Below are 20,703 nucleotides of genomic sequence, written 5' to 3' on the forward strand. Positions count from 1 at the left end.
TCTTATTCTATGTTTAATGAACAAAATCGCATTATACCTAGGGTCATCTCTGTTAGCAAATATATTTCAATTTATATAGAAATGTAAATACATGTAAAACCAGCAAGCTATACATTTGGATTGACAAATATGCAAAATAAGTAATATTATTATCCTTAAATATTATTATTGTGCTAGAGAAAGGAAGCGAAAGAAAAAGAATTTGTTTGTGGTAGCACTATAATACCATGGCATTGTTTTAAGTGTGAATTAATTTACACTGAACTGATGAACAACTGACCTGAAGCTAAGATTTTCTGCACAAATAAACATTTCAATTAGCTTAACACAATCATTAATAGCTGTGTCAAGTGGGTTAACTGGTTTCAGTCAGTTGGTATAACTAGGATTATTACTCAAATTGCATTTAAATATATTATTTCCGTTCGATTTATTTTTTCAAGCCATGATGATCTGAAGCAAGATATTACTTTGAACCTAACCCATGAATTTTGAATCTTTCACACAAATGTTTAAGGTGTGCAAAGGGCATGTGGATGTTAATCACTTTTCAATATTTGCATATGGCAAACAAACATATTTATGTTCCCCGTATGAAATTTAACTCATGCAAGTGTCTGGACACAGTCCGTGTGTCTAGAACTACTCTATGTAATCCATAGTGCGTGTATGGAGAGAGAGAGAGAGATGGCTACCAGCTGTCTGCTCATCTGACTGTTATAGGTTTTTCCTGAACATTTTTAATCATTTGCAGTTCACTGTTAAAGTCATATTGTCTATAATGGCAATTAAATGATTATTGGTGTCAGTTTGTTTCTTATTGCAGTATAAGTATGTCATTCAGATTTTTAAAATAATAATAAAAAAGTCCTCTAGGTTGTTTATGTTTTACTTTAACATTGAGAGTGCACTCACCAGTTGATTTCAGGCGGGTTGCTATTTGTGGTACTGTCTCCTGCTCAGGACGCTAGGACTGCTGACCGCAGCTGCAGTAGTAGCTCCCTTGGGTCTTCTGAAACTAAGAATTTCAGTGGATTATCAGCCTGTGGCTAGACCCAGATACCTCAGACAGAAATGCATCCTTGTCTCAGCGAAGGGGCAAAAACTCTAGCACACTGAGCCACAAGGCTTTCTCACAATAGGGGTCAAGAAGGAAAGCAAGCAAAAGTCCAGTGAAACAGTGAAATTATTTCCTTCAGATATCCCAGCATCCCAGAAAGCTGGGGTCAGAGTGCAAGGTTTGTCATGATACAGTGTCCCCAGAGCAGAGACGGGGGAAAAAAAGAGATTGAATAAAGATAAACAAAGTAAAGGGACACTTATTACTTACATTTTAACATTTTATTAAGAATTCAGATAAAACTTGCTTTGTGGAAGCCATCGATTTTGTTCATTCAATGCATGACATACATAAAGACTCCAAAAAAATGATTTGCATTTGTCATTAACTTTCATTTCAAGTTTCCATAATTTCTCTTTCGGAGACCTTCATATGTAGTTAATGAACTGCAATTTGTACATGCCTTGCTGTCATGTTAAATAAACTGTCAAGAACAGAGCAACATTAAACCGCTTTTTTTGATGACAGAGGGTTTTATGACAATGAGGAGCTTCAGGCACAAATGAATCTTTTAATTCAAAATCAGCAGGTGTTGTACTAGTGAATGTACTATAATGGTTTATGGAGCCAGGTCAGTTTCCAGGGTACTGACTAAGCCTGATCCTACATTTAAAAAAAGTTACGTGAACAGAGTGGTTTAGTTCAGATCAAGTAATTATTTCAGTTTTGAAATGTCCTGACTATGTGTTTCCACTGGATGTTTTTTTTTTTTTAATAAAATAAGTACAAACCCATGACATCCAAGCCCATGCTTTTGGCTTCTAGTACACAAAGAACGAATTCTGCCCCATACATTTTGACACATAAAACATCTGAACCTAAACCATTCCAGATTCATCTGCATCTTATCACTTATAAAAATCCCCCAAGCACAAAAAGCTGCTGAAGTTACTAGGAGCTGAGCCAGGCTGTGCCTTCAAACAGCCAACAGGCCCACTACAGTCTTCAGCAAGCCTCTCGCAGGGCTGGTTTTCATCATTCTGACAGAAAAAATGAGAGGAATAAAAACACAGTAAAGTTTCTTCCGAAAAAAAGGAAGGAGAAGAGCACCAGAGATTTCCACAGCTGGTCTCCTTTCTCGAAAGATCCCCCTCTTCATTTCTTTCATTCTGTTTATCTGACACAAAGGAAGTGTGTTTCTCTGTGGCTCTGTGGTAAGCTTAGAGGAGGTTATCCTTGCACTGGAATGCTTTGTAGAGAAAGGCAACCACATTCTTCACAAGCTCCCTGTGGGTAGAGGGGCAGAGTGGGCTCCGTATCCTCGCTGATTGTGGCCCAGCTCTTTGATTCAATGAACATCAGGGAGAAATACATCCACAGCAACAGAAGAGATTTAGTACGACAATTGCTTCCCCCCAAAGCAGTAAATGCCTACTAGGTCTAAATGGAATAGCAGAATAGTCTTAGACCCATCCTAAACCAAGTCACTTGACCCTGTACTCCAGGGATACAAGGGATAATTTGGAAAACGTGGTGGTAATGGACACTGGAACGCATCACTAGTGGTTAATGCACTGAACGGAGATGGACAGGATGATGGATGTATGAAAAAGAATGGGTGTGCAGGTTGCTAGTATTAATGTTGCCTGAAAACCTTTTGTAACAATGTTGATATTTACAAAACATGTAGATTTTGTCAAATTTCTTTAGGTATATAAAATTTGCTAGCAATCAAGTTCAAATAAAGACACTGGGGTGGAAGAACTTGGGTCAAACTAGCAGTAGTCCAAATTACACATCTGCACTCGTGGACAATTGTGACAACCTGGGATCAGAGTCAATCTCATACCGGTAATGATACCCCTCCCACATCTCTCTGCAGGTGTCACGCATTTCATAGATGCGCTTCTTGATACCCTTCCGGTTCAGGTACAGCACAAAGAGGAACATTAGGCCCACAAAACCCAACACTATGCCTAGGAAGACATAGGATGTTTGCAGAGCCAGGTTGTTGCTCTCCTCTACGTGATAGCATTCAAGCACCAACTTCCTTGCAAGCAGTAAAGAAACGTTGCGCAATTCAACAGGGAACACACAGACCACATGCTCTGCATCTACAACACGGTCCAGCGAAGTGTTTAGCAAGGTGATGAGCGGCTCAATTCCACAGGTACATGTGTACGGGTTCTGCCCAAGGTATAACTTTGCTTTCGGAATGCGCTCCAACTCCGTCAAGCCTTCCTTGTTGAAGGTTTTAAGGGCATTATGGCTGAGATCTAGCTCTTCTAAGTGCTCCAAACCCAGCAACGTCTCATTGGTAATGGATACTATGGAGTTGTTGGCCAACTGAAGCCGGCGCAGACTGCTCATACGAAAGAAGATATGAGGGGGTAGATAGATCAGGCCATTGCTTGACAGGTCCAACCCAAGCAGACTATCCAAGCTGCTCCAGCACAGAGCTGTGGCCAAGTTAGTGACCGAGGAGTGGTTATAGAGAGCTCGGCTGAAATTCAGCTCTCTCAGAGTGTGGTTGTGCATTATGAAGGCCTCAGGGTGAATCAACACCAGCTGGTTGCTGCTCAGGTCCAATGATCTGAGGTTACGCAGGCTGGAGAATGTGTGAGACGCCACCTCAGATATTCTACACAGAAAAAGAGGATCGGAATCAATCACTGTGCAATTTAGTCATTTTAGATTAGACGAAATGGAAATAATCCAGAGGGGGAAAACATTTTACCTGTTGTTGCTGAGTGATAACGTTGTCACATTGTCCAGTCCCTTAAAAAACTCTGGACCAATCCGTCTAATGTGGTTGCCCGTGATGAACAAATTCCTTGTGTAGGTAGGAATGCCTGTCGGTATGTCCTGAAGATCCTTAGAAACACACTTCACAGTTTGTGCAGCTTCTGAACATTCACAGCCAGCAGGACATAACGCAGAGCGCGTAGCGTGGACGCACAGCAGCGCGAACACGACTCGCAGCGCGAACACGCACATGTCGGAAAGTCTGAAAATGAACCAGGTAAATACCTCCAAACTTTCTCTAAATTCACCTCGACCGAGTAGCTTAAACAGGACGAACAAACATGCTTGTTTTAAACAAACAAACAAAATATATATATCACTCTGTACCAGCTGCGTGAGACGTCCTTTTTGGAAAGTAAGACAAATCCTGAAAAAGTTGTGCGTCCTGGTCTAACGAAATGCAAACACTCTCCAAATAACGTCTGGCGTGGTGTTCCTGAGGAGAACTTGTGAACTTATGAATGATCCCACCGCGCTCTCAGCTCCCTCTGCGTCTTGGAGAAGCCATGTGTAGTGAAGTGAAAGGCAGGAGCTGATTATCATGAGAAAGAGAACCATCTGAACTCCTGTGGAACAATGAAATGAAAGCAGCAACGCTAGACACACGCTTGGAGGAGGGGAGGAAGAGGAGGAGGAGGGTGACCTACTCATGTCTGAGAGGACAGTCCAACAACTAAATACAAGTTAAAAAAAAAAAACACACACAAAAAATAATCCCTGTACTCTTAATTTCTCGCGCTGTTCAGTACTCAGATCAGTCGCATGTTTTCAGAACACTCTGCTCTTCCTCCTCAGGATGCTGCTAAAGCCTGGACTGGACTAACAACACATTTTAAAAGCATATCTCTAGAGTACAATGGGCATCGATTAGAAATATTTTTCACTTGTAGAAAGATATTCACAAATGTACTGAAATAAGCAGAATTATTGGCACCTGATGGATCTGTATTCCTAATAAACTACAAGTAACCACAAAGAACTATTCTCTTCTACTCTTTCCTTCTCTCGCACTTCTCTTCTCTTGAGCTTCTTCCCAGAAGAAATTCTCTGTATAATGTTTGCTGTGAGACTCTCTATTGTCCTGGAATAAACTCTAACTTGTGATTTTATTTTTAAGACTGCATTTTTGGACATCAGCACAATTTAATTTCCACTTTAACTCATCTTTGTGCTACAAAATACAATCATGCTCATATATCTGCCAGAAACCACTGTCCTGGGATTGATCCTGAGCTTGGAGTACTGTCTGTATCGAGTTTCGTGTGCTCTCTTAGTGTTTACGTGGGTTTCCGCCAGGCTCTCTGGGTTTCTTCCCACTGTCCAGAAAAACATACAGGTAGGCAATTTGGCTGTGCTAAATTTCCCCTAGGTCAGAATGTGTGCAGATTGGACGCCTTTTCTCCCTGTATTTGGGTCCATCCATCTTGCCTTAAACCAGTTCAGTTTTGATGAAAACCATCTCCACAGCATGGATGGTGTTTGCATGGATGGTGTTCTCAGGGTGATGAGCAGCATTGAGTTTCCAACAAATGTAGTGATGCGTGCCAACTTTTTTTTGCCACTCGTTTTCATTCTTATGCATTATATTAAAAGAGGGAAGCAAGGTCTTCATGTCTCTCTACAGATGTTCTACAGGCAGCTCTAGGAAGAGTCTTGCTTGTTCCAAACTTCTTCCATTTCACAATGATGGAGCTGACTATGCTCCTAAGAACATCAAAAGATTTAGAAATGGTTTTACTTCCTTTCTCAGATCCATCTCTCAATACAATTTGATTTTGGAGGTCTACAGAGAGTTCCTTGGACTTTGTGGCTTGGTTTTTAGTCTGACATGCATTGTGAATTGTGGGACCTCATGCACACGGGTGTGTGTAAATCATGTCCATTTGATTCAATTTGCTACAGGTGGACTCCAGTCCAATTCTAGAAACATATCAAGGTAATCAAAGCAAACAGATTGCACCTCAGCTCAGTTTGGAGAGCCTTAGCCAAGGGTCTAAAGGAGATATTTCAGTTTTTGATTTTTAATGGACTTGCAAAAAATTAGAAAACCTTTTTTTCATATATTGTGTGTAAATTAATGGATGTACACACACCCACACCCACACACCAGTCACTCAATCCAATCAATTGGCAGAAAAATGTCTTATTGATGTGAGAGGGTCAGAGAAGAATGGGTAAACTTGTTTAAGCTTACAGTAATGCTAGAGTAACATAAATAACCACTCTTCACAACTGTGGTGAGCAGAAAAGCATCTCAGAGCGCACATCATAAACCTTGAGGTGGATGAGCTACAACAGCAGAAGACCACATCGAGTGTCAGTCAAGAACAGGACTCTGAGGGTGCACATTCCCTGGACAGTTTGAAGATTAGAAAAAGATCTCTAGATATTATTTATTTTATTTTTTGAAAGATCAGACTATGTTTATCATCCATTCACACCATCTTTGTGTCGGAGTGAAAGAGGGTGGGGTAATTTGATTTACCTCATGTCATTGGGTCTTGATAACAAGATAACATGACTTTTGTATCCAGGGTAACTGATAAAACCACATACAGACTGATCTAAACCAAAGCCCAGTTAAAATGGCATTACTTTGCCTTAAAATAAATTACACAATGGGTCTCTTGTCAGCTTTGGCTGGAACCAGCAGGGGCCACTCTCCTCACACACTCAAGGAGATTCAAGATCTGTAGCAGGAATGTGTGAATGTGTGACTACCCCTGGCTACCTGCTGTTTCAAAGAACAAGCAAGTGTGAAAGATAGGATAATCAGTGAAGGCAAAGGGGGTGAGAAGAGGAAAGGGGCCGTGGAATTTTTACTGTTTGATTCCAAACAATGGCAGGTTTTTATGCAGACACAGGAACTATAGTAATGGATCTGGTGTCCTGATCATGGTTTAGAATTACATCAGAGTTTGTCTGGTGTTTGAAACCAAATGCAAAGTTAATATGTACAATGGAGAAAAGCAAACAACAAGGCTTGACATAATAGTCAGAATAAACTCTACATAATGCAAAGCACACTTTTAACATATGTGATTGGTCCTAATACATGAATCATGTGGGTTCATTCAGATGTTCATGAAGTTTACACACAATTTAATCCATTACATGACAACACGCTGGATGTCATCAAAGTGGAACACGTGCAACATTAGGAATCAGCACTACAAATATCACTTGTGTGCATTTTTTTTTTATTAAAACAAGTTTATGATTAAAACATTTTATGTTTCTCATTTTCATGAAGAGAAGAGTTGTGCTTTTACTATGAATGCTGAGGTCAACTAGGTGGCGTGCAATCTGACAGGTTTTAGTTCCACCTTGGTCATTTAAGGGAAAGGAAATCTGTTTTAAATACAAATCAGCCAGGCTCAATTTGTTCACCTATAGTGGTGAGATGAGGCAGAATACACTACTATTGTTCAAGCCTTTCCTGACACGCACTACCATCAACACTGCTGAAGGTCTTACAACACTTCATTGCAGTAAAAAAAATCAAGCCTCTAATATTCTATAGACTGCATGTATGTAATCATTAGTGTATGTTAGAGTATATTAATGTAAATTCATTTTTTGTTGCCTCATGGCTGGTGCATTTTGGCTTGGTGGTTGACTACATCATTTGTTTATTGGACAAATGACACAAAACAATTTTTGTTTAACAGCTGAATATTCTGGTTTCATGAAACTTACCTCAAACAAATTAAATTCTTTTAATTAATGGCATATTTTTTCCAGATCAATTAGAGGAACAAATTATGGAATCATCAACAGGAAAAAAAAAATCACAATTAGTACTTTATTGCTCCTCCTCGAGCCTGAATTCTTTGAGGCATGGACTTCACTAGTGAAAAACAATATTCTCCATCTAGTTGGTTCCAATTTTCTTGAATAGTGGTTGACAGATCAGCTTTACAGGATGGAGCCTTGTCATGGACCAGTTTTTTACATTTCCACCATAAATTTTCAATGGGATTGAGATCCTGACTGTTTGCTGGCCATGTCGTGGAGCTGATCTGCCTTGCCTGAAGAAAAGCTTTAACACTCTTTGCTCTGTGGCAAGATGCATTATCATCCTGAAAAATGACTTCATCATCACCAAACTTATTTTCTATCGAAGGAATGAGAAAAGTGTCCAAAATTTCAGAGTACCCTTGTGTATTGACTGTTGAGGTCTCCCCTGGTCCTTTACCTGACATGTAACCCTGTATCATAAATGAGTGGAGGAATGTGATTATTTTCGTCAGTCATCTTTATATATTTCATTAAATTGGCACCAGACAAAAGGTCCAGCATCATCTCCTTGACCAGTGCAGATTCGTGATTCAACACTAAAGATCACTTTCACCCAATCATCCACACTCCATAATTGCATCTCTTCAGCTCACTGTAACCTTGTTTTATTCTGTTTAGGTGTTAGTGCTGGTTTTCTTTTGCCTTTTCTAAACGTAAATCCCATTTCACTCAGCTGATTTCTTACAGTTCTGTCACAGACATTGATTCCTGTTTCTACCCATTTGTTTTTTCATTTGTTTTATTGGCCATTTTCTGTTTTCAAGGCAAATTGAGTTTTCTATCCTGACGCTTTGAAAAAAATTTTTTTGTACTTATACCAATTTTTAGACACCGCTGACTGGGAACAACCCAGTCTGATTTCCTTCTTGAAGGAGTTTTATAATCCTTTCCATTGTTTCAATTGTCAACTCTTTTGTTGGGGCGATGTTTCCTTTGAAAAAGTCCACGGTAAAGGTCTGTAAGCACTCTCTATTAACTGCAGACTAATTTGCATTTTTAGACTTAGAAATTCAGATTACAAGGTCATGCCATAATTTCCCCTTCAACTTCATCTGGAAAAAAAACATGCCATTAATTAAAATTATTTAATTTAATTTGTTTGAGGTACATTTCACAAAGTCAGAATGTTCAGCTATTAACCAAAAATTGTTTTGTGTCATATCTGTGATTTTATTAAATTTGCTACAAAGTAAAAAAGTCAGGTGAGTATCCTTTAAGTGTGGTGATTATATAATTTTTTTGCTAGGGATAGTAGTAGTAATGCTTCTGTTGTATAAAGCCAAAATTCAACGTTATTTACATAGTGCTTTTAACAACGGATATTGTCACAAAGCAGTTTTACAGAAATCCGTATACAGATTTAGGTTTAGATCCCCAATGACCAAGCAGCAACAGTGGCAAAGGAAAATAAACTTCAGAAGAACTGAAGCAGCCTTCTGAGGACACTTTCTCCAAAATAAAAATCATAACTTTAACATTAATCAGTCAATTTAATCTTGAGGTCAGGGTCACAGTAAATCTAGAGCCTAACCCGGGAACTCTGGGCATGAGGTGGGAATACGTCCTGGTTGGAATGCCAGGCTAGAGCACGGCACCACGCGCACACATTCACACTGAGGAGTAATTTATTACAGCCAATCCACCTACTGGCATGTTTTGGGAGGTGAAGGAAACCAGAGAAGCCAGAGGAAACCAACATGAACACAGTGAATAAATACAGACGGTAACTCAAGCTCAGGATCTAACCAGGCACCCTGGAGCAGTGATGCAGTAATTCTGCCCACTACAGTACAGTGCTGTCCAGTATTTACATAAAATGTACCTCAAAAACACAATAAATCTTATGTTTACATGGCAGTACAATAGTTGAGTGCAAAAGGCACTCTTATCTGTATATAAAATGACTTCAATACTAAAGCCCTTGAAAACATGCTGTTCTGCAGCACAATAAAGAAAATTGGTAGAAATAAAATACACAGACAATAAGACCCATAATCAGGATACAAAGAATCATGTTATCAAGAAAACTAAATGTAGGTAGATCAAGTTTCAGAGCATATGGTGATTCTGTGAAGATATAAAATTAGTTGCATTAAATTGTCTAAACTGGGGTTATGATTGTGGGACAGAATAATAATAATAAACAATAAATCAGCACCACTAATTGCACACCTTGGAAGACAAGCATTTGAGTATATAAATTCTTACATTACAATGAGACAAGAGACCCATAATGGGTTTTCTCTCTCAATCATGTGAAAAACAGGATTAGAATTAGGTTTCAGACGTGGAGGCGCCTAGTCTGCACGTGGACGAGTTTGTTGTCCCCTGTAGTCCAGCTGACATTCACTGGAGTCCCACTTTATGGTCCAGACCAGGATCTCCATCAGGATGCAGAAGTCTCTTTGTCCTCCTTTCACTTACTACCTCTGTGTGGTCACCGCAAGTTTATGTACAGAGCCAAGGACACAATGACACTGCATAATATAAGGAAGGGCAGCCAGGTCTTTAGAAATCCAGCCCAGCTGCAGGGGAAGAGAAATAAAGACAGGTAAACTGGATGATTTTTGTAAATTGTGTGTAGTGAATAAGGGAAAAGGAATGTGTGAAATCAGTAAAAAGGTCAACTCAATTACAAAATAAAAGCTGGTTGTTAATGAAGATCACATATTAATGAACGAGATCAACACACAGTGATTTCATGGTGGATTTTTCCTTTAAGCCTCTCTCTTGTGATTTGTATTTACTCTGTAGCATTGAGCTCCTGTATCCTGAGCTCTCATTATTCGTATTCTGGTGGACGTTACTGTAGCTGAGCTTCCTAATGCGACTTGTCTTTGTCTATTAACAGGGTGTCTGCAGGTATAAAGCGGACACATCATTTCGAATGTTTTAGTTCATTTAGGACCAAGTTTGCCATGATGATGCACTGAATATAGAAACTCCCATTCCCAAGAAAAAATAAATAAATAAAAGCTGTTGACAGAAAATAGCCCTCAGGGAAGCCTTAACAGCTGCTAGCCTTTGTTGCAGCAAGCTGCTCGAACACCATGTCCTAAAAGCAAGCACACCATGTGAGGAAAAAGACTCCGTTGTACTGCTGCACCTTTAAAAAATGTTATGAAAGGTCTCATAATCGTTTGAAAACATAACGTGTTTGATATGTAACCAAATTATACCACAGTGCCGTTTCTCAATTCTGATTGGTCAGAAGATTATTGGCCTTCAGCCTTCACCACTGAGCCACCATGTCCCTTACTTCTTTACTTAAAAAACAGCTTTTTACTAGTACACTATAACAAACTAATTAATAATAGAATTCATGTTTGCGACCTTAGAGAACATTTAGTGCGTTTGTTTTTTCAGTTAATCTAGATTTCCTTCTATTTCTATTCATGTCTATCTAAGTTGATATGGTGAACATCTAGCACCTGACACTGTATGTGCAAAGAGTAAGGAGACTAAGAGCATGGGAATCTGTCCGTAAATCCACACTGAAAACAAATCCAGAGCATTGTGACTTTTTAGTAAAATAAAAGTGCTATTATAAAGAAAATAATTAAATTAATAGCCATGTACAGGTTGTACAAAACAAAACAACAATTAGGATTATTTACACATTATTAAACCTGTAGTGTATTTGCGTTATTCATGTAAAAAAAAAAAATCGTTTTATCAGACTACTTGCCATAATGTTCCTTTATGCGACTCTCCATTATTATTATTCTCCATCTGTTACTATTATGTAATAACTCCATAATACAATAAGCTACTTAAATTTGCATCTCATTATATTTTGGGTCTTTGCAAGGAACGCCTCAAACAACGCCAATGCATTTCATTGTAGAATACTGTTAGCAAGCTATGGTACAGTATATATACAGTAAACTGCTCTAGTAAGGTACATTTTCATTCTTTTCATTCATTTTCTTCCATTAAGGTAATTCCACCTTCTATTATGCCACTTTGTTCATTCAGACAGCAGCTGGCTCCTGCACCTGCTGTATGCTTGTTGATATTGCATTTAAAGGCTGCCGAATTTTAGTGTCAATACAGCACATTTACTATAAGGCAGTAAGCATATCCAGCAAGTAGAAGCATCATTAAACAGGCAAATCTTCCTACTACACTTCGCCAAGATGAATGATTAAAAAGGAAGGCAAAACAAACCAAATCTAAAAGAAAAATACTACAAGTTACAGAACTGCGATTTTCAAATCCTCTAAATCTTAAAGAAATATTAATGCCAGCTAACAAGTAACAATGCCAGGTCCACAGCCTGGTCGACTTAGCTATTGTACCATCAAGGAGTAAACTAAAATTTGTTGCATTGTCAAGGATAATATTTTCCTAATACTTTGTGCAAGCCCGTTGTTGTTTGCGACAAAGTCCTGCTATATCATGAAGGCAACATTTACCTATTTGCAGCCATTCTGTAATCTTCTCAGGATCTAAATGTGCTTCGGTCAACAGATGATTGTTTACTTGTAATGGTCAGCTAATAAAAAGTCCATAAAAAGTTCCAAAAGTGTGTTTAACAGTTGAAAATTCACCAGGACCTGGATCCATGCTGCATCATGAGCAGGATGGTGAGAGAAGCCAAGTTAGATATTAAACCATCTGTGGAAATTAACCTCACTATTTCCATTTGCCATAGAAGCAAATTAAAACCATAAACTTCTGAATGGTTCAAGCGGAGTTTATCAGAACACAGTCTGAACCACACACCAGCTAACGTGCAAACAAATCAGTAAGCAACTTAGTTTTCGAGTTGATCGATCACTGGCTTGGAACTGAGGGAAAACTGCTTCATACTTGCACCAGTTTTTGGGGGACTGCAATGGAGATTATTTGAAGAGAGTGAAACAAAAACATTTACAGGTACAGCTAAACACCTAGTGATAAGTGGGAGTGACAACTGAAAATTCCTTTGAATGTGCGCATCCAATTTCCTTATAACATCCTTCAAGTAAAAATGAATATACCCACAGGCCACTTTAATAGGAACGCCTGTAGCCCTGCTCATTCATGCAATAATTCAATCAGCCAGTCATGTGGCAGCAGCGCAATGCATAAAATCAAGAGCTTCAGTTCCCATCAGAATGAGAGAACAATTCATATGTTTATGCTGTGGTTTCTGATTGGTCTAGTTTCTCCTGACGTGCTAGATGAGCTCTGACTGCCGCTCTCTATATACAGTAATACTAAGTCTTTGGAACAAAGTCATCTTTCTTTTTTTTTTGTACAGTACTAAAGGTGCAGTAGGCGATTTTGTTTATTTCTTTCTTGTACAATTAACCTGCAATATTTGTGGCACATGAAAGAAAAAAAAAAAAAAACGGTTTACACCGTATCGTAGCCAGCCAGTATCTGATTACGCTACGCTATGATGGCTAGGACTACAACTACTACAAACAGTTTTGCACTCGGGTGCGAACAGCGAACAGTGGAGAAGCTCATGTAAAAACTGTAATGAATCTTCCTGGATACACAACTGCACTATTTCACCATGTAGTATTAGCACATTTATAGAAGGGATTTACTTATTTATAATCGCATTATCTGGTGTAACCCAGATGAGGATGGGTTCCCTTTTGAGTCTGGTTCCTCTCAAGGATTCTTCCTCATAGCGTCAGGGAGTTTTTCCTCACCACCGTCGCCTCTGGCTTGCTCATTAGAGATAAATTCATACATTTAAAATCTATATCCTGATTTATATATTTCTGTAAAACTGCTTTGGGACAACGTCCATTGTTAAAAGCGTTATTCAAATAAAACTGAATTGAATTGTTGTGTTTGGATGGGCTGTTCACTTTACAGACACTTCTCTACAGGCCACCGTAGACCCTGGAGCTTTGTGAACATGAGCGGGAATAGGGGAGGGCTCAAGAAATGTCTAACCCACCTACTTGACGGCTAGACAGCTAATCGTGGGGAAAACTAATAGAGTACTCTTACCTAATGCATGTTTAACAATAAATATTTTAGATGAAGATAGAAAACAGAATGTAGTTCTGTGCCATGGATTGATGAAATGAATGCTTTCGAGGCTTGGTCCACAGCCTTATCAATGTTTATAGTGAGTTTAACATGTGTGAGGTATGAATGCCTTTGTAATATAAAGAGAATGTAGTCTTCATGTCAGTTGTTCAGCTAATTTAGCTCTTTAGACCATGCGGGTGTTTTGCATGTGATTCGTTCTTCTCTCACAAACTAACCGTTCTTTCAACACTGGTACTTTCTGTGCAAGGAGACACCAAATAATCATCTCCATCTTTCAGTGGATTGGCTACATCACTCTCTCCTCTCCACTAACAGCTGGTGTGTGGTGGGCGTTTTGGCACACAATGGCTGCCGTCGTATCATCCAGGTGGATGTTACACACTAGTGGTGGTTTAGGAGATCCCCCCCATACTATGTAAAGCTCTTTGAGTGTCTAGAAAAGCGCTATATATATGTAACTGTAAACAAAATTCCCTAAACCTTTATTCTGACAGAATGGACGTACAATGTGTGGTTTTTGAAATAAAATGCAAGCGGCCATAAAGTCAGAATATAGGCTAAAGAGATATGAAGCATGAGATGTATAGAGAATTGACCAACACCAACACATAATCCATGGGTGTAATTCCCTTACAGGATACTAACAGAAAAGCATGACATGGCTTTACCTTAGGAAATATTTAAAATATTAAATACGTCAACATTTTAATAACAGAGCTCTCCATTATTGCACTCACCTGACATGTTTGCCGTTAATGAGGGCGAGCAAACAGAGGTTCACCATGTTCCATGAGGTGCTATTGTCATAGTGCATTAGGTTCAGTGCCATGGCAACATGTGAGTGACAATTATCACAGCAAAGGTTGTGCTGAAGAAAGAATGAAATAAAAAAGTACATTCAGGTAATTTACTATAGCTAATAGGAATTTTTATGTGTGCAGTCAAAGCAGTTTCCAAAACAATTGAAGAAATTAGAGGTAGAAGCACAGTAAAACACACACACACACACACACACAAATGCACTTTACCATTCTGTGTTTGTACTCCTCTGAGGCATCATGAACTGCTGTGTCCCAAGCATTAGAGCCACTGGCGTATACTTTGCTGACATCCAGCATCCAGTACCTGAACGGGAAATCTGTATAACTGAATAGTGTACTGAAGAACCCTTTTTTACAGAATGTATTAAGTCATGCCTGTCCTTAAAGGATTTACTCAGAAATTATTATGTAAAACTAAAAATGTGCCCTCAGGTTTATTTCAATTGAATTAACTCACTTTGTTGGTCTTCCAAACGCCATGTTGTCTTCCTGCAACACAAAAGTTAGTCCAGTAGCATTATTCAGCCATCTATATATCACAGCCTTATAGTTTTCATTACTTCATCAGTTCACTGCTTCTTTTTTAGGGGGACTGTCCCCAGATTTTCACCTTAATTTAGTCTAAAACGTGCTTCCTCCGAGACACAAAGCCAGAAAACTGCGTCTTTTAGAGCTCTTGCTGCATCAGGTATGTGTGTCAAACTTGGAGGAAAGCACTATCCACCTTCTTCTGCATACATGAGCTGACAGTGTCCCATGATTGGCTAGTGTCGCTGTGATTGACAGGAAAGAGAGTATGCCCCTCCCACCTAGCCAATCTTCTCTCTTGGACTCTTGGCCACAGATGTCTATAGCGTTGACGGGCTGCAAATAATATGATAAATACTACAAAATATTATACTGTACTGCAAACTTACCGATACAAAGTAAGGCCCCGCAAAGTCACGGATCACGCCTGCCGATGTGCAGATCCCCATGTGCCCAATGAATGGAAACAGCCATCTGAGACATCAACAAAAAGGCGGTTTAGTCCCAAAGACTATTCAAGTCTTTCAATTTCCCTCAGGATCAATAACATTTCTGTCTATCTATCTCTCTCTCTCTCTACCCAGTTTTGGTTAAAGACCTGTCTTTGGTAGGTGTTACAGAATTTGTCACGTGTCTATGTGGTAGACGAAAAGCAAAATAATCAACCCACCACTTGTATTAGGGGTTCCATAGACTAGTCAACTAATACATTCACGAGTTGCCACTGTTCACTAGTTGGAATGGTGGGGGAAAAAAACCCACTGAAGCAGATGATATCTGAAACATTTTCCAGATTAGATGAAGCCAACTCCTAAGTGAACTGCACAAGACTTTCAGATGCCACTGAGGTGGACATGGTGGAGAAAACTCACAGACACAGCTAGACACACTATAGACATTGCATCCTCCATTCAGTGCATTTTAAAAGTTAGCCCATCCTTAAAGTAGTGTAATACGTTATTATTTACACCTATTTATTTGCTTTTGTCGTTAACCGCGTAGCTTAAAATAGCACTGAAGCTGTTAACAGTCATAAACAGGCTACAAATTCAGTTAACTGAAGCCAGATGAGGATGGGTTCCCTTTTGAGGCTGGTTCCTCTCAAGGTTTCTTCCTCATATCATCTCGGCAAGTTTTCCCTCACCACCGTTACCTCTGACTTGCTCATTAGGGATAAATTCATACATTTAAAATTTATATCCTGATTTTATATATGTTTCTGTAAAGCAGCTTTGGGACAAAGTCCATTGTTAAAAACGCTATACATATAAAACTGAATCTAATTACAAACTTCCTTAAAATAAATAGAGAAAACTTCACTGTGTGGGGAGAAAAATAAAAATAAATAAATCACACTTAGACCTCTATAAGCCCTATTCGGACAGGATTAAATGTACATGGGGTCATTTCTTGTTGTATAGGCGCTCCTCAGTCATTTTATTTCTGTGAATTAACTACTGTTTTCCACCAAACCCGGCGCTCGTTTGATCAGTTTAGTCCAGATCCACGTTGGAGATTTTCTACACAGATGTCTCTTCACGGTGGAAAAGATGATGTTTGACTGCTGCTACTTGCTGTATTTATTCTCGTAGTGCACGTCTCGGTGATAGCATACACTTCCAAACACATCACTTTCACAAAACGGATGTTTTAGAAAAGGCCGTATACTTGGTCTGTGAGGTAAAACTTTGACTTAACAACACATGCTACCTGGGAAAGCATTTTCAGGAGGAGAAAGAAAATAAAAATGACTAAGAAAAGCGAGATCCTGCAGGCGGATTAAAGGAGCCGTTATAACGACAGTTACAGGTTACTTTTCTATAAATAATGACTGGTTGTATCACTGCCACTTCCTTAAATATCTAACCATCAAGTGTAGAAAACACGACCGACTCGGAACTCGCTCCTCCTCTGCTCATTTCAGTGTATTTTTTTAAAAAGTATTACAGACGTCCGGCTGATAAACTAACCCCATCCGAACAGGGCTTTAAACAGACTCGCTGTTTTTAACCGCTGTGGCATTTTATACAACATGATCACTGCAGGAAATAACATTTCACGCTCATATTTTTAACGTAAATCAATAATAATCTAGTCTGTAGGAGTCAATTCTCCTCACTGAAACAGAGATTCTCTCTTCCATAGCTGGCCTTCAGCTGTAGCAGTGTGGTGCTGAGGAGGATGAGGATGGGGACGTTCTATTGAAATGTGTGGGCTAAGAAGCACATATTTACAACCGAATTAAATACATGCCTAATCGTACTTGTTTACAGTGCTACGTCGTTATTCTTCTGAGATAGAGCCTAAACCAATTGGGTGTCCAATCTTACCTGGAAAGGGCCGGTGTGGCTGCAGGTTTTCATTCCAAGCGAGCAGGAGCCACACCTGATGATTCCACCTGTTTAATCAGCTGATCTTGGCTTTCAATAGACAGGTCAGGTATGGTTTCTGCTTGGTTGGAATGAAAACCTGCACCTACACTGCCGGTCCTTTGCTCCAGATAAGACTAAAACAATGTAGATGCTTTCATTTTTCAGAGAAGAAAGCATTTTTTTAACCAAAGCATACACATTTCATCCCACATGTGTGTTTATTCTGTACAGCTGTCCTTCTGAGTGTTTGGGTACATATTCTCCTCCAGTGCCTTCCTTCACAAACACAGCTAGCTTCATGCTTCATGCTACAATAAACAGCTGTCACTGAAATACAAGAAAAGACCCATTTGACCAGGACACCATCACTGGGTGTCGTTTCAGTGGTAGTGTTTCAGCTAGAGAAAGTCAAAGGTACTGAATTAATGCAGAAGAAAGATTCGGCTGTTTCTCTTCCTGAAAGTAATCAAAACAAACCAGTGTACTAGAACAACTCACGATAACACGGGGATTGGTGTCCACACAATACAGTATGGATATCGACTGGTGTTTAGGTCTATCTTCTCAAACGCTATTTGATAATTCTTCACCGACTCTATTTCAGCAACATCCGCCATCACCGTATAAACCATATGGTGTTTAAAAAAAAAAAAAAAAAAAAAAAAACAACAAAAAAAAAACTCCTCTCCAGCCACTTCCTGCTCCTGGGGCCTGGCGGAGTGATACAGAAACATCATCACTTCCGATCCTGCCACTGCTCTTTAACAATCGAGTTTAACATTAATATAATTTATAGCATATGTTTAGGTATTTATCAGACTGAATGTATACCTTATCTGCTAATGAATGAGATGAGAAACCGCTCGGAGGAATGGGAACTACTTTTTATTCTGGAATCTTCCTCCGCGCTCTCTCTCTGTGTGTGTGTGTGTGTGCGTGTGTGTGTGTGTGTGTCTCTCTCTCTCTCTCACACACACACACACACACACACACACACGTGAAACGGATTATACAGTACACTCACCGTCCACTTTATTAGGAACACCTGTATACTCAAGCATTCAACCAAAAATATACTCAAGTGAAAGTAAAAAGGTGCTTCTTTTAAATGTACCTGAATAAAGTTGGTTGGATGTTCGATATTCGCGGATATGCGGAAATTAAGGGACCGTCTCTAAAGTTACATACGACATTGTTATACACGTTTCTAACTTCAATAGCATTTGAAGGGAATGACTTACAGTCACAAAACCAACTGTCAAGTGTTCATGTAGGTGTCAGGTATAATGCACACCTTTTAGATTTTTGATATTTAACAAAACACGCTATTAAACCATATGTAAATTAGACATGTATTTCATGTATTTCATGTATTTTTGTTTTACAACCCAAATTCCAGAAAAGTTGGGACGCTGTGTAAAATGTAAATAAAAACAGAATGCAGTGATTTGCAAATCTCATAAAAACCCATGTTATTCACAATAGAACATCGAAAACATATCAAATGTGATTTGTGTGATTTGTGAAAAAAAAATTCAGCCTTTTGTTCCAACTTTTTTTTTTGAGACGTGTTGCAGCCATCGAATTCATTCATTTTCTTTTTCTTAAAATGGTACATTTCCTCAGTTTAAACATTTGATATGTTTTCTATGTTCTATTGTGGATAACATATGGGTTTATTAGATTTGCAAATCGTTGCGTTCTGTTTTTATTTACATCCCAACTTTTTTGGAATTGGGGCTGTAAAACAAACACACCATGCATACTGTTTTCGTTATTGTTTACTAAATCTGTTGTACTATTTGATTTAATTTCATTACGCTCTAAATGCACACTTTTGCACTTGAATTCACATTCTTTATGTTTGCACTCTTATGCACTTTGTATTTTAGTACAAAGCTCTACCTCAACTCGTTTGTTTACACTTTATCTGTTGCAGTAAACAAGCTTTCTAATTATATAAGTAGTGTCTTTTCTGTGCGCCCTCTGGTGGTAGGCTCGAATTTATGGCTTCTTTAAATTCTACACACCACTAGAGGTCGCTGTGCTCTCTGTTTTCACTGCTCCAACACAGAGATCAGACTTTTCCACGCATTCTGGTGTTTGATGTGAACATTAACTGAAGCCCATGACTTGTATCTGCATGACTCTATGCATTGTGCTGCTGCGACATAATTGGCTGATTAGATAACTACATAAATGAGCAGGTGTACAGGTGTTCCTAAAAGTGGACGATGGGTGTATAATCACCTTTAATTAATCTACTAATATTAGAATATGTTGATGATGAATTTGAATACATTTTGTTTTAAATTCCTGCTATTGGTGTGTGATTTATTGATGCATGAATAATGTTTAAGAGTTTAAGGTGTGTACACAAAAATTCTCCAAATTTAATTAAAAAAATCATACAAAGTGTACAATTAACTAATAAAACACTAGTCTAATTACTTAATCTAATTAACTAATTAATCTCTTGTTGGTTTTAATTTTTCTGGTGATGACACCTAGATCAGTCAGACAGTGCAGATGTACATCCAGGCATCTACTAGTTTGCTAAGGATGCAAATTTGGTGCCTGCAAATTTGAAAATTTTGTGACATTGGAGTAGTGCAGTTTGAGATGAGAAAATGAGCAATGAGAGAGAAACAAGTGATATAACAGCGGTGGCTGATGTACCAGTGATACTGACCTATTTTAAACATGGGCACACACTCACAGAAACTGGACAGTTGAAGATTAGGGGGGGAAATCACCTGGTCTAGTCTACAACTGTCCAGTTTTGGGTGAGTCTGTGCCCATGATGGCCACAGATTCCTGTTATTATCTGACAGGAGTGGAACCTGATGTGGTCTACTGCCCTTGTAGCTCATCCACCTCAAGGTTTGACGTGTTGTGCTTTCTGAGATGTTTTTCTGCTCACCACGGATGTAAAGAGTGATTATATGAGTATCCTTCCTGTCATCTCAGACCAGTCTGGTCATTCTCCTCTGATCTCTCTCATCAACAAGGTGTTCCAGCCTGCAGACCCTCTGCTCACAGGAGGTTTTTTGTTTTTCGCACCATTCTACAGTATGTAAACTCTACAGACTGGTGTGTGTGAAAATCCCAGGAGATCAGTTTCACTTTCTGAAAAACTCAAACCAGCCCATCTGATACCAACATCCATGCCACGGTTAAAGTCACACTTTAGAGATCACACTTTTTCTTCATGCTGATGTTTGAAGTGAACAGTTACTGAAGCACTTGACCTGTATCTGCATGATTTTCTGTACTGTGCTGCTGCCATGTGATTTTACGGATTAGATAACTG

At 39.0% G+C, this 20,703-nt stretch overlaps 2 protein-coding genes across 3 annotated transcripts; both read right to left on the reverse strand.

Annotated features, from left to right (window-relative positions):
* Positions 1-2,607: 2,607 nt before the first annotated feature.
* On the reverse strand, positions 2,608-5,370 carry tpbga (trophoblast glycoprotein a). Its single transcript, XM_053638926.1, has 2 exons — positions 3,798-5,370; positions 2,608-3,701 (listed from the first exon to the last, which is right to left on the reverse strand). The coding sequence occupies exons 1-2, from the start codon at positions 4,055-4,057 to the stop codon at positions 2,852-2,854; spliced, it is 1,110 nt and encodes a 369-aa protein (XP_053494901.1). The 5' UTR covers positions 4,058-5,370; the 3' UTR covers positions 2,608-2,851.
* A 3,907-nt stretch (positions 5,371-9,277) lies between these two features.
* tmem222b (transmembrane protein 222b) lies at positions 9,278-18,355 on the reverse strand. Of its 2 annotated transcripts, XM_053638585.1 has the most exons (6): positions 17,889-18,355; positions 15,408-15,492; positions 14,948-14,979; positions 14,698-14,794; positions 14,407-14,537; positions 9,278-10,191 (listed from the first exon to the last, which is right to left on the reverse strand). In XM_053638585.1, the coding sequence occupies exons 1-6, from the start codon at positions 18,125-18,127 to the stop codon at positions 10,104-10,106; spliced, it is 672 nt and encodes a 223-aa protein (XP_053494560.1). In that variant the 5' UTR covers positions 18,128-18,355; the 3' UTR covers positions 9,278-10,103. The 2 variants fall into 2 exon arrangements, with proteins under 2 accessions (XP_053494560.1, XP_053494561.1); XM_053638586.1 differs by lacking the exons at positions 15,408-15,492; positions 17,889-18,355 and adding an exon at positions 15,101-15,385.
* Between the last annotated feature and the right edge of the window lie 2,348 nt (positions 18,356-20,703).

The sequence above is a fragment of the Ictalurus furcatus genome, chromosome 12 (genome assembly GCF_023375685.1).
Source record: "Ictalurus furcatus strain D&B chromosome 12, Billie_1.0, whole genome shotgun sequence".
NCBI lineage: Eukaryota > Metazoa > Chordata > Actinopteri > Siluriformes > Ictaluridae > Ictalurus > Ictalurus furcatus.

Excerpts from the sequence above, each read along its gene's own strand:
- tmem222b (XM_053638585.1), bottom strand. The coding sequence starts at position 18,127 with ATGATGTTTCTGTATCACTCCGCCAGGCCCCAGGAGCAGGAAGTGGCT. Across the intron at positions 14,795-14,947 it reads GCGTTTGGAAGACCAACAAA|GTACTGGATGCTGGATGTCA; the intron begins GTGAGTTAATTC and ends TTTCCCGTTCAG. Across the intron at positions 14,538-14,697 it reads AGGAGTACAAACACAGAATG|CACAACCTTTGCTGTGATAA; the intron begins GTAAAGTGCATT and ends TTCTTTCTTCAG.
- tpbga (XM_053638926.1), bottom strand. The coding sequence starts at position 4,057 with ATGTGCGTGTTCGCGCTGCGAGTCGTGTTCGCGCTGCTGTGCGTCCAC. Across the intron at positions 3,702-3,797 it reads TTATCACTCAGCAACAACAG|AATATCTGAGGTGGCGTCTC; the intron begins GTAAAATGTTTT and ends TTTTCTGTGTAG.